This window comes from Mchenga conophoros, linkage group LG15 (genome assembly GCF_057382185.1).
Source record: "Mchenga conophoros isolate Kocher_MC1m ecotype Shallow Benthic linkage group LG15, M_conophoros_male_GT1.1, whole genome shotgun sequence".
Taxonomy (NCBI): domain Eukaryota; kingdom Metazoa; phylum Chordata; class Actinopteri; order Cichliformes; family Cichlidae; genus Mchenga; species Mchenga conophoros.
The window spans coordinates 38,821,292-38,841,344 of NC_140540.1; the positions used below are offsets into that span (position 1 = coordinate 38,821,292).

At 39.5% G+C, this 20,053-nt stretch overlaps 1 protein-coding gene across 4 annotated transcripts in view; it reads right to left on the reverse strand.

Annotated features, from left to right (window-relative positions):
• Window positions 1–19,656, reverse strand: part of opa1 (OPA1 mitochondrial dynamin like GTPase) — a 35,400-nt gene extending 15,744 nt beyond the window's left edge. Inside the window, exons 1-29 of one of the 4 annotated variants that reach the window (XM_085247021.1) lie at window positions 19,476–19,656; window positions 18,609–18,933; window positions 18,409–18,505; window positions 18,168–18,275; window positions 17,010–17,063; window positions 15,475–15,557; window positions 13,696–13,839; window positions 12,337–12,390; window positions 12,144–12,248; window positions 11,774–11,860; window positions 11,288–11,401; window positions 10,978–11,058; window positions 10,799–10,873; window positions 10,639–10,710; window positions 10,308–10,407; window positions 10,073–10,203; window positions 9,590–9,662; window positions 8,938–9,010; window positions 8,735–8,850; window positions 7,372–7,436; window positions 7,083–7,159; window positions 6,089–6,254; window positions 4,933–5,085; window positions 4,642–4,750; window positions 4,273–4,352; window positions 3,919–4,059; window positions 3,699–3,815; window positions 3,397–3,490; window positions 2,662–2,772 (exon numbers count right to left, since the gene is read on the reverse strand). In XM_085247021.1, the coding sequence (XP_085103147.1) occupies window positions 2,662–2,772; window positions 3,397–3,490; window positions 3,699–3,815; window positions 3,919–4,059; window positions 4,273–4,352; window positions 4,642–4,750; window positions 4,933–5,085; window positions 6,089–6,254; window positions 7,083–7,159; window positions 7,372–7,436; window positions 8,735–8,850; window positions 8,938–9,010; window positions 9,590–9,662; window positions 10,073–10,203; window positions 10,308–10,407; window positions 10,639–10,710; window positions 10,799–10,873; window positions 10,978–11,058; window positions 11,288–11,401; window positions 11,774–11,860; window positions 12,144–12,248; window positions 12,337–12,390; window positions 13,696–13,839; window positions 15,475–15,557; window positions 17,010–17,063; window positions 18,168–18,275; window positions 18,409–18,505; window positions 18,609–18,933; window positions 19,476–19,504 (3,034 nt within the window). In that variant the 5' untranslated portion in view covers window positions 19,505–19,656. The remainder of the gene's footprint in view (window positions 1–2,661; window positions 2,773–3,396; window positions 3,491–3,698; window positions 3,816–3,918; window positions 4,060–4,272; window positions 4,353–4,641; window positions 4,751–4,932; window positions 5,086–6,088; window positions 6,255–7,082; window positions 7,160–7,371; window positions 7,437–8,734; window positions 8,851–8,937; window positions 9,011–9,589; window positions 9,663–10,072; window positions 10,204–10,307; window positions 10,408–10,638; window positions 10,711–10,798; window positions 10,874–10,977; window positions 11,059–11,287; window positions 11,402–11,773; window positions 11,861–12,143; window positions 12,249–12,336; window positions 12,391–13,695; window positions 13,840–15,474; window positions 15,558–17,009; window positions 17,064–18,167; window positions 18,276–18,408; window positions 18,506–18,608; window positions 18,934–19,475) is intronic. The other 3 variants (XM_085247022.1, XM_085247023.1, XM_085247024.1) reach the window with 3 other exon arrangements.
• Between the last annotated feature and the right edge of the window lie 397 nt (window positions 19,657–20,053).

Consider the following 20,053-nt stretch of genomic DNA (forward strand, 5'->3'; position numbering starts at 1 on the left):
CAGTGGTTCATGGTGACTCAGAGTATTTTATTCTGTTTACATTTACGTTCATTATACCTTCAAATTACAATAAACAGATTTGTTTTTCCTGATGTCAAAATTCCCATCTGACCCTCCAAATGATGGCTGCTTGTATTGATGCAGATTTAAAGAGTGAAGTAAACACTTCACTACAAATAATTCATAAAGAAACAAAATAAATGTGTGTGCATGCACAGGTGTGGTCCTACACTACATGGTTTCTTAAGAAATTCCAGACACACTCCTACATCTATTAGTGAGGACAGTCTTTCCAGATGGAAAGTGGGGATGTCATGTTTGGAAAAGTTTATGGATCCACTTGCCTTATAGAATTTGCAAGGCCAGGCAGGTCTAGACATGGCTGACGGTGTGTGGAATGGAGAGGGGGCTCTGTGACAGAAAAACCCTCAGCAAAAACCTCCGTGTGTGTTTCTGTCTTCTCTGAGTGCCTCTTAATGTAGCATGACTATGCCTACTTAAATACTGTACATGTGGTCTGCTGTTGTTTACATGGAAGGTAATAAAAGCACTAATGTGTTTTTGACAATCAGAGCTTACATGCAACATATGAAAGTCAACAAAATCTAAAAGAAGTTGACAGGAGAATGATTCCTGCAAAAACTGACTTCACTCTAATGTGTGTATTTGAGGCACGTATTGTTCTTTAAACTCTGAGATCATGCAGGCATTTGCAGTGTTTTAACACTGTGCTTTGACTTGGATTAAATGTGAGAAAATTACAACTTAAAGGCAAGTGTGTCTAAATTGTTGTGTACTTCTGTGGTGACAGGAACAGTCATTATGCATGCGCATGCTCGTGTGTGTGTCACAGATACTTCTGAAATGGCAGCAAGCCATGTGTGCCACTTTGCAAACACAAACTGCTTAGCAAGCAGAGCTTCTCTGAATAAGACCAATGCTGGAGAAGACTCATTGCACCAGCTTTTAATTAAGAGCCTTCAAAAGGCTGACAGGTAAAAATTAGCAGATATATCGGTCCACCCCCGAGAAAAGTTTCCCAAAACTCACTTACAGAGGAGATACAGCACATGTGCACTGCGTCGCTGTAGGAACAGAGTGTCTTATTTTGTAATTAACATCAGTACGAATTACTTTTGAGAACGAGTCATTTTATTTGCAAAAACATATCTGTGCTTAAGCAAGAGCAGTTTCCTCAAAATTACAGAAGGAAAGGAGGAGATGGGTCAATCATTAATAATCAGTTCTTGCTAGAGTCCAAGTGAACACTTGTGCAAAATTTAAAGGAACTCCCAGTAGGCGTTGAAGAGATTATGTGCACAAGATTAAAAATCTCTTCTGGGGTTGTGTCAGGAAGGGCGTACCACGTAAAACACAGCCAAATTAAACGGGCAGAGCTAGGCGCTGTGGTTACCCCTTATCAGATTGCTGAAAACAGCTGCTTCTTTTTTTTAATAAAAAGTATAAATTTAAATACACTTCTATTATTTAGCTAATGTCTTAATTTCTTTGCTTATTTAAGCTTAATGTGAGAGCATCTATGGTGCGTGTTGTCATTTATATTAACCTACTGTTACTTGATGACGACTGATATAGATGAATTAACCTCAGCGATTTCTCCAACTCTTTTTAGTTTTAAAATGAGAAGCAGTTTTATTAAACTGAACTATTGCCTGAGCTCCTCTCCATCTCTACTCCTCAAAGACTCAGCATCTCTTTTTATATCCAATCATGTATTTGAACCTATTACTAATTCAATAAATTAGTTCTGAAATGTTCCACGTGATGCGTTTTTAAGAAACACAAAACTTTTCTGGTCTTTTCTGTTATTCTGTTTCCCCCGTTTGAACTTCTCATTGCTGTAAAAAATAAGCTTACATATAAATAAATATTCCTTTAAATAATGTTCTTCTGCTTGAACAATTCATTTGTACGTCTTTGTACATTTTTCAAATAGAAACAGCTTTAAATGCTTTACAAATATTTTCTGTCTGCTTTTACCTACTTCTTAGAGAGCATCCTATTTTCTAGGCAACTGAAAACAGGCCTTTTTAGCCGGCCTGTACTGTTAGCTTAACTTAAATGCAATAATACTGCCATACTGGACTAATCAATATAAATTCCTGAAGCATCACTGCCACCTACTGATGACTCTAGGATTTTATAGAATGGATCCACGTGCTTAATATAACGTAGTTGACCTGAGTGGTCAAAGTAAGATATGCATACAGTACGGTGCAAAGGTTTTAGGCAGGTGTGGGGAAAAAAAAGAGAAAGTTTTCAGCCGAGTTCCTTCAAAAACTGTGTGCAAGTGTATCAAGAAGAATTGATGCTGTCTTGAAGGCAAAGGGTCGCTACACCAAATATTGATTTCATTTAGATTTCTCTTTTGTTCATTCACTGCATTTTGTTGATTGATGAAAATAAATGATTAACACTCATTCTTTGTTTACAGCATTTTTTTTTCTTACCTGGCTAAAACTTTTGCACATTACTGTATATAATATCTGATAGTGTAGTAGGTTAGCATGCAAACTACTGTGACGCTGAGTTAAGAACTGTGAAGCTTAAATAGGAACAATCAGACTCAGCAGGTGTTTCTTTATAGCCTTTGTGTATCTGCAGTGTATTTTCTGCTCTGCAAGTGTTTGTGTGTCTTACTGAGATCCTCAGCCAGCTGGACTCGGCGGCCAGTTATGAGTTGGGTCTTCTTTTCCATGTCTTCTCCAAAGTCATCCAACACTTCCTTCACGTTTTTCTCCAATCGGCGCACTGGCGAGCACGGACACAGAGACAGATACACAAGAAACAATAATAATCAATGCCTGGCCCAACAACAATGAAATGCACTTTTCTGTCGATCTTTTGTTTTGATGAATCAAGTTATGAAAACACTTTATAATGATTAAAAAGACTCGGAGAAGGACTGTCACTCTCACATTTGTCTTTACTTTATAGATAATCTGGATAACTACTGGAACCTTGCTAAAGGATATAAAAATCACTAAGCCCAACAATGAAAGTGCAGAGACGACTTCAGTCAAACATTTCTAACCAACAGTGAAATCTGATCTCAGTATCAGCTTTGGGGATGGCGTGCAACTAGATTCACTGCACTGCATTTTTCACATGTTTCACACAAAGTACCACTGATGGAACAACTTACTCCACCAGGAGGGAAAAAATCAAAAGGAGGAAGTAAAATTCCTGCCAATAACCTGTTGGTTTTACAAAAAGATACAAGAAAAACAAACCCACAGAAATGACAACTACAAGGCTGAAATCATTAAAAATAGAAGGTTTGATATTCTATAGTTTTACCTTTATTCCATAAATAGCTACAACTGCTGTTATGGAAATAATATAGCGCCCCCAGCCCCAGTCCACAGTGCTCACCTTCAGTGTTGGTAAGTTGCTGTCGTAGAGTGTTGGCTGTTATAACCAGCATCCTCTGTATCCTCCAAAACAGCACCACATCATTGCACTCCAACTGCAGAAACAAACAGGGATATCACATTTTTATTTTTTATTTTTGGCCTGGGACAGACACAAATCAAGGGTGTGTACCCGCTAGGTCTTCCGCCTTCAGTACACAGGGTGCCCCAGAGTAAAGTTACATTTTTTCCAAACTAACCCTGACCTCAGGTGAAACTGCATAAATACATAAAAAAAAATAAAAGACAACTCTTTCTACTTACCTCAGAGTCAACAAAGTGTCTCTGGTAGTAGTAGAAACCCCTCTTGCAGAGGTTGCAGTGTGACAGTGCCTTCTGTAAGAAGTGTCGCCGATAAAGCTGATGCCACGTATCCTTGATCTGAGCAAGTATGGAAATATTTCACCAGTTAACAGAGGCCAAACATAAGTGCCAGGTATTGCTGTTACAAAAAAAATGTTTGGAATAATCCGTTCCATCTCACCAGCATCGGGTCAACTTCTACACTCCGTGCCTCCAGGTTCTTCCGTACTGTGGTGACTTCATCATTAGCCAGGTAAGCCGTGTGCTCATCGTGCAGCTTCAGCAGGCGGTCCAGCTCATTTTTTGTTTCATTCCGAATATGCTGCAAGGTTTAGAAAAGCAAGTCTTCACTTCAAGGAGCATTTGAATGTAAAATATTACATATTTATATGTAAGCTCTACAGTGTGGATGGAATTAGACCATTGTGTAAGGTGATAGCTTTTATTGATCTTCCACTTCACAGCTTCAAAGCTCCTTATAAAAACTACTGCACCATCACAACTATGACTTCTGAGGAAATCCTGCAATTCTGACCTGATCTGGTGTACGATTCTTCCAACTCAGCCACCTCTCCTTCCAGTCTGGGCCCACCATGTCTTTGATTACTGATTCAGCTGCAGGTCGAGAGCAAAGAGCAAAACAGAACAAAATTAAATCATACGTCAGAAAAAACAGCATGCCTCATTGTGGCAGCAAAAGCACCACAAAAGCATGATCACCTAAAACCTGGTCAGGACAGGTGTGTGACTGATGTCTGGGACAAAAGTAAGAACCTGAAACTGTGTTGATGTGATTCCAACTAAAAACCAAAACTACAAAGAACCATAAAAGTCTACAAATGTTTTTGTGTGGTTAAGACTGCGAGGAGAGTTTTAACATATGATCCTATCATAGCCAACGTACTGTCTTTGAGGCGTGACTGCAGGGTTTCCTCCATGAACTGGATTGCTGCATCCCACTGGGGCTTGTCTGTGATGGAGCGGTCTTCGAGGGCATTGTGCTGAATCACCCTCTGACACAACCACACACAGAGGTACAAAAAACACATTCCACTTGTTAGCATCAGTGCTTCTTTGCATCACGACTACATTCTCTATGCTGATGGCATCTCATCATGAAATTCTGTCTGCTCTGGGAGCTTCAATAAACAAGTGTGCACTTTCTGCTTGTGAGGGTATTTTACTGTGTGTTTACCAGGCTGTCCAGGGCCCTCTCATTCCACTTATGCCTCTTGATACTGTCATCCTTCACAGCCTCCTTCAACTTGTCAAAAATGTCATCCTGGTCTTTGCCTTTATATTCAGCCATGAAGCGGGCAAACTCCTCCTGCAGTGTCTCCCAGGCAATCTGACAGGGGCAAAGTATGCAAAATATAAGGAGGGAAAAGGGGCTATTAGAATAAAGCCACTGCTGGATTTAATTGTTTTTACAAGTTCTACAGTCTGTGTTAATCGAATTAGAGTCAAGATACTCATAAAAAAAACAACACACAGCAAAAAGAAAAGAAATACTAAACAATAGAATATGACAGTGAACTAGGGCTGTGCGATATGACCAAAATCTCACATCCCGATATAAGACATCTATCGTCCGATAACGATATAAATCACAAAAATGTAACATTTTTTTTGTAAATTCTGTGAATCTCTGGCGGCTCGACTTGCGTGAAATGTTTCCAGCTGGGCGTTGTGTAGCTGGAGTCGAGTTTTTTAACCGATGCATGAAACGATACATTTTTAGACATAAGTTGTAACGGCCGCCGTTTTCTTTGTGAGTATTTATTACACGGCGTGCTGCGGGGAAAAGCCTGTTCTAACGTTTGAGTCTAAGGTCTATTTTTTAGCACCCGACGGCTCTTTTTTGCTTCTCATCCATAAACTCTGCATACTCTTTCACGTGATTCAGTTTATTTTGAAAAGTCTCAACAGGATCTTGAGCTTTATTGTGAAAGGTTTATGTGGAAAATAAACAAGCGGACACGTGACGCGATGGAGTTACCGTTGTTGTTGCTAACGACAACGCATAAATACAGGCGCTTGTCTGTCCGTAGTGTGGTTATATTAAATATAAGAGAAAGAGAGAACTTTAAGAAATTAATATAGCCACTACAGTGACCATCAAAACGAAAAAATATTGCAGTAAACAGTTTATTTTTGCGACACCACGAAACAAACGATAGCGTAAAATTAAACATAGACATTTTTATATCGTCATCCGATATATATCGTTATATCAAACAGCCCTACAGTGAACTCACCAAAATGTAATAAAAAAATTCTTAAAATAACAACAAACACTTTAACTGAATGAATCATGATATGAGCTGACTAATAAAGCAAGTGTGCTGCACCTCCAGTGCTTTGTGTGGGAGCTGCTTGTCAGTCCACTGTTTGAGCTTGATGTCTACAGTGGTGTTAAAGGTACCAGAGTCCATTGTTTGGGCAGCAGGCAGGTAGATGTTCTCAATTACATGGGTGGAAACACGTTCCCACAGCTTTTTCTGTAGAATAGATTCCCTACAAGAAGGAAAAAAAACAAGTCAGTTCTGAAAGAGATGTGCGCCGACTTGTACCAAACTTTGTAGCTCAATAACTCTAACCCATGTTAAGATCTTGAAGATTTGGATTATCACTTTTAGTTACAGATAGAAGACAGACAAAAACACAAAAAGAGTGCTTTGGACCAAGGTGTCCAGCTGAGTGCAGTTAAGTCGTCAGCCGGAGCAGGAAAACAATGAGCAAAGAGGGACGCTCGACTGTAAACTCCAACATCTATACTATGACCCTGTTAAAAGCTAACAGCATCCACACTCTCCACAGCGACGCAGAACAAAACCCAGCATTCCCCCGAGTCCCAAATCCCGCTGAGACCAGGGAAGCGTTGCACTTATCTCATTTATCATAAACGCACAGCCATATTTCATTAGGTCCCCTTTTGTTCCAGCTAGCACTCCTCACTGTCAATAAGAGCCATTTCCAATAATGCTGGCTGGCTGCTGGCTGGCTAACAGGGCCACCCCTGCTCCTGTCCATGGGCCATTCATCAGATTATTGATCAGAGAAAACTGATGCCACGCACACAGGGGATTCCCACAACAGCATGCATAGATCTCATTTAAGCAAGGTTTTACTCATTGTGGTATTCACATACAGCTACATGCAGACAAAGATCTGCTTTTTAGCTCATGGCTGGTTAAGTACTAATGCACATTTTAACACTGCTCTTTCCCCATAACATGAAATATCATTCACCTCACAAACAACTAAAACTAACAAAGTCACTGAAATGATGGTGAGACCAACTAAAGAATAATAAATCATGATGTTAGTTCAAGAGGAACTTACCAGTGTTGTGGAGTCACCTGACTCAAACTAATAACTTCATCCAAGATTTCATTTTTAGCCTTTTCAAACAGTTCATTCTGCAAAAAGATTAAATACTACATTAAAAACCTTTAATGTAATTTTAAATTACATTATGCAATTTTAACATATTAATAAACTCTTATTTCTTAAGGACATTTTTTTTTAAAAACACAAATGTAATTTATAAAATATCCATCACTAATGAGCAAGCTTGCTTTTATAAAGAACTATGTGAGAGTTCAAAGAAATGGCTGTTTGTGTTTCCTACCCTGTCCAGCTCTCTTAGACGAGGGTAGTTGTTCTTCCATTCTGTCTCCAGGTTGAATCGTGAAGCTGGTTAAAGCAGGGATCATGAAAAGGAATATCTAAACAAACATTTTCAACTTCAATATGAACAAATTTCAATCTTACGTGGTTTAAAATCACTGCACACCTGAATGACCCACAGGAAATAAACAAATAATCCTGATAAGAGAACTAACTGGTAAAAACTTCCATAACGACAGTAATGCAATTGTTGGTTTAGTGATAAAACCTCTAAATAAAGAGCAACTACTGTTATCATCGATTACATCCACACAGTTCTAAAGAGGGACCATCAGCATTCAGACTGGATGGATTGTATGAAAACTGTTTTGTACCTGATGAGGGTCACTTAGTCTGAGATGTTGTGATTTAATAAAATAGTAGTAGGTGAGACAGTGTGCAGAGGCTATAATATATTTTTAAACAGTCTTACACATGAAACGTGACATTATAATTTTAATATAGACGGCAACATCATAAAGCTCCAACAGACCCTAATCATCAAATTATCTAGTGCTCATTCTTCTGCCTGGCTGAAACTGAACACTTAAATCTTTCTTTCTTTTTCACCATGGAGATTATGCTCCATCCTTTGACAGATCTCGATCATCATCAAGCAATGAGCCTATACAGAGAGAGCCTGGCCTTTTCTCACATAGCATGATATGACGGCAGCCTTCAGTCACCAGATGGTGTTTATTCTCTAATAACAGGGGATGAGGGTTTTGCACACTTACTCTCCCTAACTGGTCTCTGGGGAGGAGGGAAGATGGGGCCAATCACACAATTTTATCAAAAGTCAGAGTTTTACCTCTCGCGTATGCACACAGAGACACACTAGCACACTGAGCTTCTTGCCCCTTTCCACAGCTCCCTATCCACAGTGGAGATTAGGCTAATTGCTGGTTTGTGGAGATGTGGTGGCGCCAAGAATGGAGGATGGAAGCTGGCTGCATGTGATTTGATGGGATATGGATCGATGCTCAACACAATGGACCTATGGGATGTGAAGTCTCATGGCCATAAATCTCTTATGCTGTTAGCAATGAGCTTGAGACTGTCTAGACTAATTGTAGTTGGAAGTCAAGACAGAGGGGGTGGAAAAGTATGGCAGAGTGGCTGAGGAAAGCCAATATAGGGAGACTGAAAAGAGTAAGATCAGCTACTCCTTTTACTGTTAATCCTAACATGCCTATTCACATTATTAACATGCACATCACTGCAAACAGATCTGACCATATAAATGTTTCATTGCAAACAACCAATCTATATGAATCAATTGGTTCTTTATAGGATAAAATTAAATGCTGAAGGTGCTGTCATACCTTTGAAGACATCAGCTTGTTGCTCTACAGACTCCCGCACCATCTTCCAGAAGCAGTCAGCGACGGCCAGACTCAAGTTCTTTGTAGTCACCTGGTGAGCTTTCAGCATGCCGTCCCTAGTTGTGCACACAAATTATTTCTCAACTCTGGAATTACTTATTTGATGAACTTTTAGAAGCTGCATATTAGATGGTATAACTTGCCTGAGTAACCTAGAGTTCTGAAAGAAGTCCTCTTCATAGTCTTTGATGGAGTCTATGCTTTCAGCACTGCTTCCTGGACACAAGCAATTAGCAATAAAAAGTATGAGCAAATAATTTCACATAAATTAGCGACTATTCTATGCAATGCTGTGTGTTACATAATGTATTTCTATCAAATAGTGGCCGAGTCTTTTATTTAGCCCAAAGGCAGAAGGCCTTTATTTGAGAGCAAGCTTGTACTAAATGTAGCCTTCATTTAGTAGAATACGTGTCATGCTCATGTAGGAAGGCTTGCTGCTCTGCTCCAGTTCGCAATTTAAAAATTACTGCATTTGCATTACTGCATTTCTCTGAATGCATCACAGAAAACAATGACTTCCTTATGGCAAAGATGAATGAGACACCTTGTGATTCCCTGCACATGTTCTTTGTTTTAACAGCAGGCATCCCTGAATGCTTTCTGCTTCCCTCACACAGGGAGGGTCATCTACCTGGCTACCTACTTCACCTGCTGTTTAGTTAAGCTAAAGTGGAGATAAAACATTTTAAAACAAATTTCTCTATGGAAATGTGACATTATTGACCTAAAAGTCATCATTAAGGGACACAAAAATAAATGTAGCATGCTGGAGTTCACAGTAGTGGACGTCACCTTTTCCTGTTACAACAGCAAAGTAGCCCAGGGCTTTCATGGGAAACAGCTTGCCTTCCACTATTTGCTGAATCTGAAAAAGAAGATGGCAAAAAAAACCAAAAGACAAATATGACTGAAATTCTCTATTCTGTTGTGTGCACACTGTTTTCTGAAACCAGGTGCTGACTTGCCAAGAAAATCTGGTTAAACTGTAAGGATTTAGCGCCCTCTTGTGGTGTAGTTGCAAATAGCTCTAATCACACTGCAATAATTGCATGACGAATCAACATGATCACTTTTAAGAAGTCATTTTAACACGATGAACAACAATGTCATGATAATGTTTTTTTTAGGTGTCAAGAATCATTAGGCAGACCTGTATTTTTGCCACTACATTAAGAAATTAAAATAAAATAAAGCTTTCGAAGCTGTTAATAGTATATCTTTTACCTATAAAGTAACTATTTTACAACATTTTCTTAGATGGCAAAGACTAGTTACTCTGCTTGGGCTGGCCAGGTTCTTCTCAGCCAGGTCCACTTTGGTCAGGACAAAGATGGTCCTCTTTCCCTGAGGGTCCATCTGGCTAACCAGGTCTGTTACAATGCTCCGCTCTGCATCCACACTGCCATCTGGACAACGAGCAAGAGGGTTAGTCCACGTAGAGATCACCTCTTCTCTCACTTTGATATGTGCTGGTTTTATTACTGTAAATGGAAACATATGCATATCTTACCCTGAATACAGAGGATGATTGCATTGGGGTTTTGCATGTAGGCCTTGCTGATGCTGAAGATGGTTTCCTTAGTGTCTGTTGCCATGCCCGCAGTCACCGTCTACAAGACATTAAATAACTTTTTAAGACTGCAATTTTCACAAAAAGTGAAATAGTGACTCTAACAGCAACTTCTACACTTTAGGAAAACAAATAAATTTTAGATTTTTTAAAAATTATCTATTACATATTGGTAAATCAAAATAAGGTAAATTATAGAAAAAACCCCAAATGAAATCCTAATACAGCCAAAGGAATTTGAAACATTATTATACGCAGAATATAGACTTACACTGATTACACCCGGTAAGTCAACGAGTACCATCCTCTGGATGCCAGGCCCTTTAACGCTCAAGGATATTGTCTAACATACAGAATAGAAAACATCATTTCATGAAACACTGCAGGAAAAAAAACTTTATGTTTAATCTGAGTGTTAGTATATGTACAACCTCAGAGCTGACTGTCTGTCCTTCCTTCACACTTTTCCTCATCCTCAGCTCAATCTCATGCCTGAGAGCAGCCAGCTGTGGGACACAGAAAGAAAGAGCACAATAAATACTTTAATGAAACAACTAGCTTGAAGTTGTAGTTTCTATCAAATGGATGGATTGAAGACTGTGTCACTTACATCTTCCTCTTTGGTTAGGTCAAACTCTCGGCCACTGTCCTTGAACATGGCCACGTGGTGAGGGCCTTCACTTAATGTTACCTACACAACATAAGAGTTTTTATGTATTTAAAAAAATGAGTCAATGTTGGTTTAACTTCCCAGAATGCTTGTGTGACAACACTCAAAAACATCTTTGTTGTTCCTTATGTAAACCTGTTTATGATGACATTTTCTGACCATGTTGTGAAAAAATATTCAATTAAATAAGGGCCATATAAATAAATATGAAATCTTTCACACACACGCGAACCACACTGGCCACACACACCTTGACGGGAGAGCGTGTCATCATCTCTCCTGAGCCCCTGGGAAATATCCTGGCTTGTGCTATCATCTCGAGCACGCTGGTCTTTCCAGCACTCTGATCGCCCACCACAACGACCTGAAGCACAAGTTTAGGAAGAGGGTGAGACCACACAAAGAGACAGGGAAAGGTAAACAGCTCAACCAAACAGCGTTGGGATAATGGAAAATGAAACAGAAGGCCTTCTGGGATCCAGTAACAATAAATGCAAGTTTGGCAACATATTTACAAAGTTTTGATGCACACTCAATCATCCACGTAAGGAAATCCCAAAAAGTTGATTCGTTGATTAACAGAATCAACCTTTCGGGTATTTAGGAAGTTGTTTGTTGATTTTTATGAGTCAAGCTATCAATTCTAACACACACCCACGAACACACACAAAAATGACACAAAAATGTTGTTTCTTAAAAAACACACAGATGTTCAACAAATAAAGCTCATATGTACCCTGGGTAGGTGGTCCTGGGTGTTGTAGTTGGCATCATAGTCCGACAAGACATCCAGGACTTCAGAATACATATCAATAAGGGATTTCTACACAAGGAGACAGAACAGTAATTAATTATCAGTCTTTGAGTAATTAGCTGTCACAACAAAGAAGAGCTGGAGAATAACTAAATCTATGAAAGGCAACACTTTTTTTTATCATTAACAGATATTAATCATAATAAAATGTAACTGCCCAACACTCTGGGACCTATCTGGAAAATATTCCAGATATCTGCAATGCTCACATCTGAAAAAGCAATCCCAATTAAAGTAAAATCTAGACCAGGAAAAAGAGAATCTGTATGTGTTTAATATGTTCATAACCCACCTTCACTTTCCTTTGGTGAATGCCCTTATCATCTTTTTGCAGCACCACTTTCCTCAACTCTTTGTTTTCCTTCTCCAGTCTCTCCAGCATGCGCTGATATCTTAGCTAATGGACAAATAGCAGTGTCAAAACTAACAACCAGAAACATTTCAACATTTACATTTAAGCAAGGAGAAAGTCACAGCTACTGTACCTGAGTGCGCAGCAGCTCTTCTTGGAGCTGGTCTATCTTTTCTTTGTCAGATGACTAAAGATCACAGAAGAGACAAAGAAAAAAAAAAAAAAAAACAACAACAACAAACGTTAATGCTTCCTTTCTCTTCTGAATACAAGAGCTAACCCCACGACTCTCACAGAACACCTTCAAACAACTGAACTCCCACCGGCATCATAAAGGCTCAATCCGTGCATTCTGTCTACGGAGAGAGTTGAAAGTCAAGTTAATGCAAGAGAGGAACACAAATTTCAGGCACATACTATCATTCTGGCATCGCTCAGCTTCAATCAACACACTATGATTCACAAACAGGCACAAATCACAGAGTGAACTTAATCACAAATTCACTGCCATTACAGCTTAATTTTAATGATTGGACAAACTGTATTTTATTTTGTATATTATATATATGCAACATGTTTGGAACAATGAGATGTGGGACAGGAAGCAGGAGGCACAGCAGACATGGACAAATGATAGAAGAAGAAGAAAAGGAATTTAAAGACACACCAAACTATTTCATTAAAAACCATTTCTATACTGCACAACAGGGGTAAGAAATGTTCTTCAACTTACATTCTTTCAATACATAGCAAAGATTTTTGAAAAGCTAAGAGATCGCTTCATTATTTTTAAGGAGCTTTAAGGAGCTCTTAAAGAGCTTAAGCGTGTTGATGAAGTAAATTGATAAAGAAAAGTTAGATCCACTCATGAGAGTTTAAAAAAAAAGTGTAGCTCACACCATGCGGCAGGCTTCACTCCACTCCATGCAGCGCTTCTGCACAATAATGCAGTACTGCTGATGATTATCCAGCCACTTGCGTGGGAGAATGACGCTGGCTATAGTCACCATTTCTAGCAAACCCAGCTGTTGTGGTCCATGCAAGCCCTTTCAACAGCACACTGGCAAAACAAACTCAAACTACACAGTCAAAGAAGACGACTGCTTTTTAATACTGTAGAGGGTGGAATAAAATCTGCTGACAGGCCAATTTATGTGGACTACAAGTTTAACAAAAACAAATATATATACACCAACTTTACACCAGCTGAAAATCTTATGAGGTCACCGCTACAGTAACTGTTTAGTATACTCATGTGTGGTTATTTTCACACTTTTAATTGTGCCCATCAGCACCGCTGAGGTAAAGAGGCTTGAACCTTTCAGAGAGGAAACACTGATTTTCACTGGGTGTGAAGTTACTCTAGTGTTTTTTTTTTAAGGTAGCGCTGGCTGACATTACTTAGTCCAACGATTTAAATCTGTGCTGTAGCTATAAAGCTTTAGGAGTCTCTTGTATGATAGAGCAGATCTAAGCGGGACTGGACCTTCACCTTGCGTGACTGTTGAGGGGGGCTGGGGTTCGGAGCAGGCTCTGACGGTTGGGGGCGTGCACTACTGGCTGCAGCGGCCCGTCGGACCTCCTCCTCGTGCCGCTGGATCTGCTGCTGAATAAGAATGAGCTCGCCAAGCAGACCCTGCTGAGGTATGTCATAGTGAGAAAAAGGCAGGAGGCGCAACAAAAACATCTGCAGGCCACGGGGCAGGCCAGCATTACAGGCCACTGCAGTAACCCAACACAGGGCTACAGCAGAGGGCGTCTGTCTTTGTCTCTGGGATTTATTTTGTTTTTGAGTCAAAATTAAACTGTATTAATTAAGGGTTGTCATTAAAACGAATCACAGTCTTTGGCTGTGTTAATCTTGCCACCATCATCAGTGTAACTGAGCAAAGTCAGCCTCTCCTAAATCCAAAACACAGAGATGCTGAACTTTGTCAGACTGAAGGCAGAAGAGGCAACTAATACGACAACCAGTGCCTCTCAGCGAGTGGCAGCAACTGTGATACTGTTGCATTTGCTCATTATTATGCTCCACTGAGGATTTTTGGCTATCTGCTCATCATGAGTGGAACAACACTTTGCCTGAAGTTCATAATTCCTCAATAACACAACTTCTGTAAAACAAGTTTCAAGTTTTGACCAAAATGTTTAGATGTGCTGCAAAACAACGTTAAATGGACCTGAAAACAACTGGTCGGAAGTTGAAGATTAACCAAGCGAAGCAGGCACTGAGATATCGGTCAGGGTGAAGCACAAAGCATACTAAATAGCAGGAAAAATAGTTCAAGAGTCCCCACCATGACGTATGTCAAATTGTGTGCATCCTTTTGCTTTTTCACTCTGTGAAATGTGCAAATAATATAATAAAAAGTGGTGTTTTGTTCATGTTGGAGACCATGATCATAGAAAAAATAGGGAATAGGAAAGTTTTGTTTTGTAAAAGCACCTCCTAATACTCCAAGTCGCTGTCACTTTCCTTTAAACTTTAGAGACTGTTAAACAAGCACACTTATACACAATCACATACACCACACATACGCACGCAGACACAAACAAGGTAAAAATAGATAAATAAATAATAGGACATGGATGCGCTGAAACAGAAAACAAAACAAACATACATACAAAGTACAAAACATACAAAACAGCACAAGGACAACAGAAATGAAATAACTGTGTAAATAAGGAAATAAAGTTAAAAGAAGCAACTATCCACCGACGTGAGACAACAGTCAATAAACTTCGCACATGTTCAGCAGTGTGTGTAAGAACTTGCAGTTAACACTTTGATTTGGTGCTGTACAGTTTGCAGGTACAGGTTTAAAACTTTGATGAAGATCAAACTACTCTAGCAGCACTTACAGACAGCTTTTTGGCAATTTACCATCTTTAATTAACACTGTTCTTGTACAAACTTTGTTCTCACTATTACACCTTTATATATCTGTGTATCGGCTGGTAAGATTGTGTTTAACTCACATTTCACATTCAGAAGAACTCACTGAATCAAAACGAACCCCAAGTAGTACACTGCTAAAGACTATGGACCTCAATCGCTGCCAGGTCTTCAAAGCATATTACATTTAAAAATGTACAATTTTTTCGAGTAATACAAACTAACATTTACGTTTCTTGGGGGGCATTTTGATTTAAATGATCATAGTTCTTTTCCTTGAAGCGAAAAGTAGCAGACAGGAGCTGAGCGAGACCAAGCTGTGTCAGAGTAAAGAGAAGAAAAACTAGGAAGTGTGAGCAGATTCTATCTACTTGCCTTTTTGTACTGCTTGTCACCAGCTTCATGTGCGACTGCAGCAGAGGAATCTGTGGCATTTAGTGGAGGATCACCTGAAGTTTCTATCAGAGGAGACATAACAACCCAGGATAAGATTACTAATGCAAATACATAAATATTATTACATGCAGCTCAAACTAGGAGAGTTGTGACTATGGCTAAAAGACCCCCGATAGAAAAATAGAAGAGCAGAATGACTAAAATTCAAATGTCTGGAAAATGTAGCACTACATAAGTTTTTCAAGCTATTCAGGAACGTATAACAGTCTGATAATCATCAGAAAACTTAGCACAGCTAGGACTAGATGTTGAAGCACTGAAATACTGTAAATGGTTCCATCCGTTTGACGCTGACATCTTTGACTCTGATTAACTTCCATACCTTGTTAGGAACACAGTTTTAGATGGACAAAAAGCAATTCAAGAACTGACTTCTTTAAGATCTTTACATTTAATTTTCTAATATTCCTTTGGCACCTAATCAAAACTGGTGAAATTAAGTTTTCCAGACATGTTATGACAATGCACAAGGAAAACTCTACTAAGCAACAGAATGAACATGTACAGAGAAAAATGTAGTAGCATTGGGAATAAGTATATTGATTATATCAATGGACAAATATTTTTCCTGAAGCCATTACAGGTACATTAAGTGTTAATAGTGCGTGAGTAAGAGCCAGAGACACTCCCTGCTGTTATTATGACTCCTTGCAAAGGCGTGGTCACATCTGTGTGGGAATCCCTTCAGGTAAATATTTCACATACTGTTGTGCAATGAACTACCTTTATTAATCTTAACCCATTTAAGGGTTACATTATTGTTATTTAATTAATTTCAGCTAATTGTTTGGATTGATTATTAGAATTCATTTACATCTTAATCAGCTTTGTGTTCATTTTCCAACCATTTGAATAACAATAAGTTTGAGCAAAACAAACCTGCCCCAACGATTAGTGATGAAAGAATGACAGAAGCAAAAAACCCTGGTGAGAAAAAAGGGTGGAAGTCAAAGGAGGCAAAGAATACACAACACAGTAGGACAAAGCACAGCCGAGGACAGTCCGGTTTAAAGAAAGGAAAACGGAAAAGGGGAGATACTACAGGTAAAAACAATGATCTGCATTTATGAGCTCTCCAGACCCTTTCTGTAGATTTTTCTTAAAAATAAAAAAATAAAAATTTATGCTCTAAATTAACTATGGAAAGGTAAACTTCAAGGTTTCTATGAATTTGGGGTGACTTCAAGATGCAGTAGAGAAATCTTCTACCAATTCAAGCAAAGCTTAGTCCAAGATTAGACCTTTTAACCCTCATAGTTACACTTACTGAACTCGGTAAATAGTCTGAACAATGACAGCAGCATTTAACTGCATATCCCAGGAAGATGCTCTGCTACTGCCTTCAGAGCCAAAATCATGGCCACCATGCCAGTGCTGTGGCGAGACAATTGTCAGATAGCCACAGAAAGAAAAGAGGGGAGTGGGCAGCACTACTGAGAGCTGGGTTTACACACCTAACAACAGATGCAGACCAGAAGCTCCTTTGACTTCACTACCCAAACTCACACCTGTGAAGAACGTGGAGGACAACAGGAGGGTAGGGGGGGAGGAGAAAGGAAGAACAACACAAGATAAAAATCATAAAAGACAGAAGCAAAGGGATGATGGTCAAAGCAGGGACACAGCTAGCTAGATGATGTATATTAATACAAAGATACTGCTGTGCCAGAGCTTTAAGTGACCTAGCTAATTAATAGAAAACTGTTAAAATTGATAAGAACACCCTCAAATGGGCGTCATCTTGAAAAAAGCCATAAATGTTACAGTTATCATTAGTGCCTTTTCATTATGAAAGCATAACCGATCCTTCATCATTTGTAGGCAGAATATAATATTTAGTATTTATTTAAACATTAATGCTGATGTACGATGACAAAAAACATGATCAAATCCTCATCCAGTCAAAATGCCTCCTACACAATACTCAGTGAGGCTCATTAGTACAAAGTGTGTGAATGTGTGTGTGAATGGGTGGATGACTGGATATGTAAAGCGCTTTGGGGTCCTTAGGGACTAGTAAAGCGCTATATAAATACAGGCCATTTACCATTTTATTTAAATCTAAGCTTTCATGTTCCCAGGAACAAACTTGTACTGTAGTGAAATTCCTTATCACAGGAAACGTCATACAGTTTACACAATCAGTTTGTACAGATAATGTTTTTAAATGAAAGTCATGAAATAACAGACATGTATACATTTATATTGGTATAATACCACACATAAATGCTGCACATGGACCCATCTAAATGGTGACACCATGAAACCAAAGTCAGCAATAAAACAAAATCGCAATTACTGGACGGTTCAGTTAATAAGGAATCATTTAATAACCACAACCAGAGGTAGAAAGGGTGTAGCAGAAAAATCAGCAAGTAACAGGATACAGAAGTCTACTTGCTCATTCTGCTCAGGTCCCTTAGAGGTCGGAGACCAAAAATGCAACCCTTGGAGTATGTTACAGGTAAGAAGGTAGAAGAGGAAAGCAGGTTTGCTTCAGTGAAGCTACTGTAACCTTCATTCTAAATCCTGACACTCAGATGTCTGCACATGCTATTTTTTACAATAATATGTAATTGCATTAAGTGAATGCTGATGCTTTGTTTACTCACCAGAGGTGAGGAGGCTTTTGAGGAACGTGAAGTTCTCCCCAATTTTGTCAAAGTCGGGTAGTAGTTTGGCTATTTCTTCCATCTCTGGTAGAGCTTTGGCCAGTTTATCTGCAGGTGAAAATGGATAACACAGTCAGGTGGAAAAGACAGAGCTGCAGCTCATGATACAGCTGGTGGAAAACAATGTGAGGGATTTAATCATTATTGTTTGTAAAAAATAAAAATAAAAATAAAAAATTACCAAGATCTATTTGTTCGCTCAGTTCCCAAACAAAATCAGGAATCACCCAGTTGTATTCACTAAAATCAGGCAGCATTTCCTTCCACTCATCATAGGTCTGGTAGAAAACATAAACAAACAAAAAAACATCACCGCTTCAGTATGTTTAACAGTTTTCCTGCATCTCACATGACAAGCAAAGCACAACACTCCACACTGACCTTCTTAGCTGTATACCCTCCTCCCACTGCACTCCCCAGCAGAATATATCTGAGCTTCAGCAACCGAGCAGCAAGGCGAGCCACCCAGAAGTTGCGCTGCTGCTGGTACCCGTGGCCCCCAGAGCCCGGGTGAGGCTTCGGCGGCCGCATGGGCAACCGAGACATGGAGGTGAAATAGCGGGCTGCTGTGCGATGAGGAGGGCGCTGAGGGTTGCCGTTTCCAGAGTAACGGTGATGGATAGCACGGGAGAGAGGGTGCAGCTTCTGCAAGGGTATCCGAAATCTCACCCCCATGTTGTTGGCCACCAGGTTCCTGCAGGCCACGCTGAGATGAGGTGTGGATGAAAAAAATAAAGACACCTCATTTCCACAGAACAGTTACAAAAGCAGTCATTTTTGTTCAAGGTAGCCCCAATAGACTGCAGCAACACGCAGGAAAGCAGATGGCACACGTTTTCAGGTTTGACATTGAACGTTATAAACAACCCAGTTTATTACAATAAATCACTTAACTAAGTGTACAGACACAGTTAACAGGGGTCTGTCAATCTATCGTTTTTGTTTTTAAATAACGCAGCTGCTGTACACACTCAGCGACCGAGCTAGACTTTTAGCCGGTTTATGCTAGGGTAACGTTTATGCTGCAGTAGCACCGGCAACATAAACCAAACGCACTCCACACGTAGACAGCCGTGATAACTCCTATAATATGTGTCCTTTATCTTTCTTACTATGACATGGGGCTGCTGTCATCTACACAGAACCAGGTCGGCCGTCCTGAGCTGTCAGAGGAAGCAGCTTCATATGTGCTCGCCTCACACCGTAGCTAACCCTGGCTTCTGTTTCCTTCATTAAATACAAACTCACCAGGCAGCTCTGCTCCCTACACGCAGCATGATGCTGTTAAAGCAGCTTCACGGAGATGTCGTTCAGATTCACTACTTAGGTACAGTTTAATTCATCTTCCCAAACAACACACATTTGCTTGCCCGTTGTGGCGGCTAACAAGGACACAATCGGAATGACAGTCCACTTCCGGTGAGTGGTTCCACCGCCTAAAGAGCACTGACAAAATAAACGATGTAGGGAATTGGTTCCTATACGTACCTCTGCTATAATATCTCTTTTCGGTTTGACTGCAGAGTTTTATAAATCATTTTCTAATCTCCTGGCTCCGTTTTTACTGCAGATTTTTACAGAAAGTATAGAGAATAACACCCTCCCTCCTCTTACTCAAGGTCTCATAACACTTATTCCAAAACCAAACAAAGACTTACTCTTTATTGATAATTGGAGACCCATCTCCCTGCTCAATAATGACTATAAGATTATGGCTTTAATACTTGCTAACAGAATTAAAGAGGTCTTGGAAACAATTACTGATGAGACACAATCAGGCTTTATGAGAAACAGACACATTTCTAATAACATTAGACTGGTTTTGG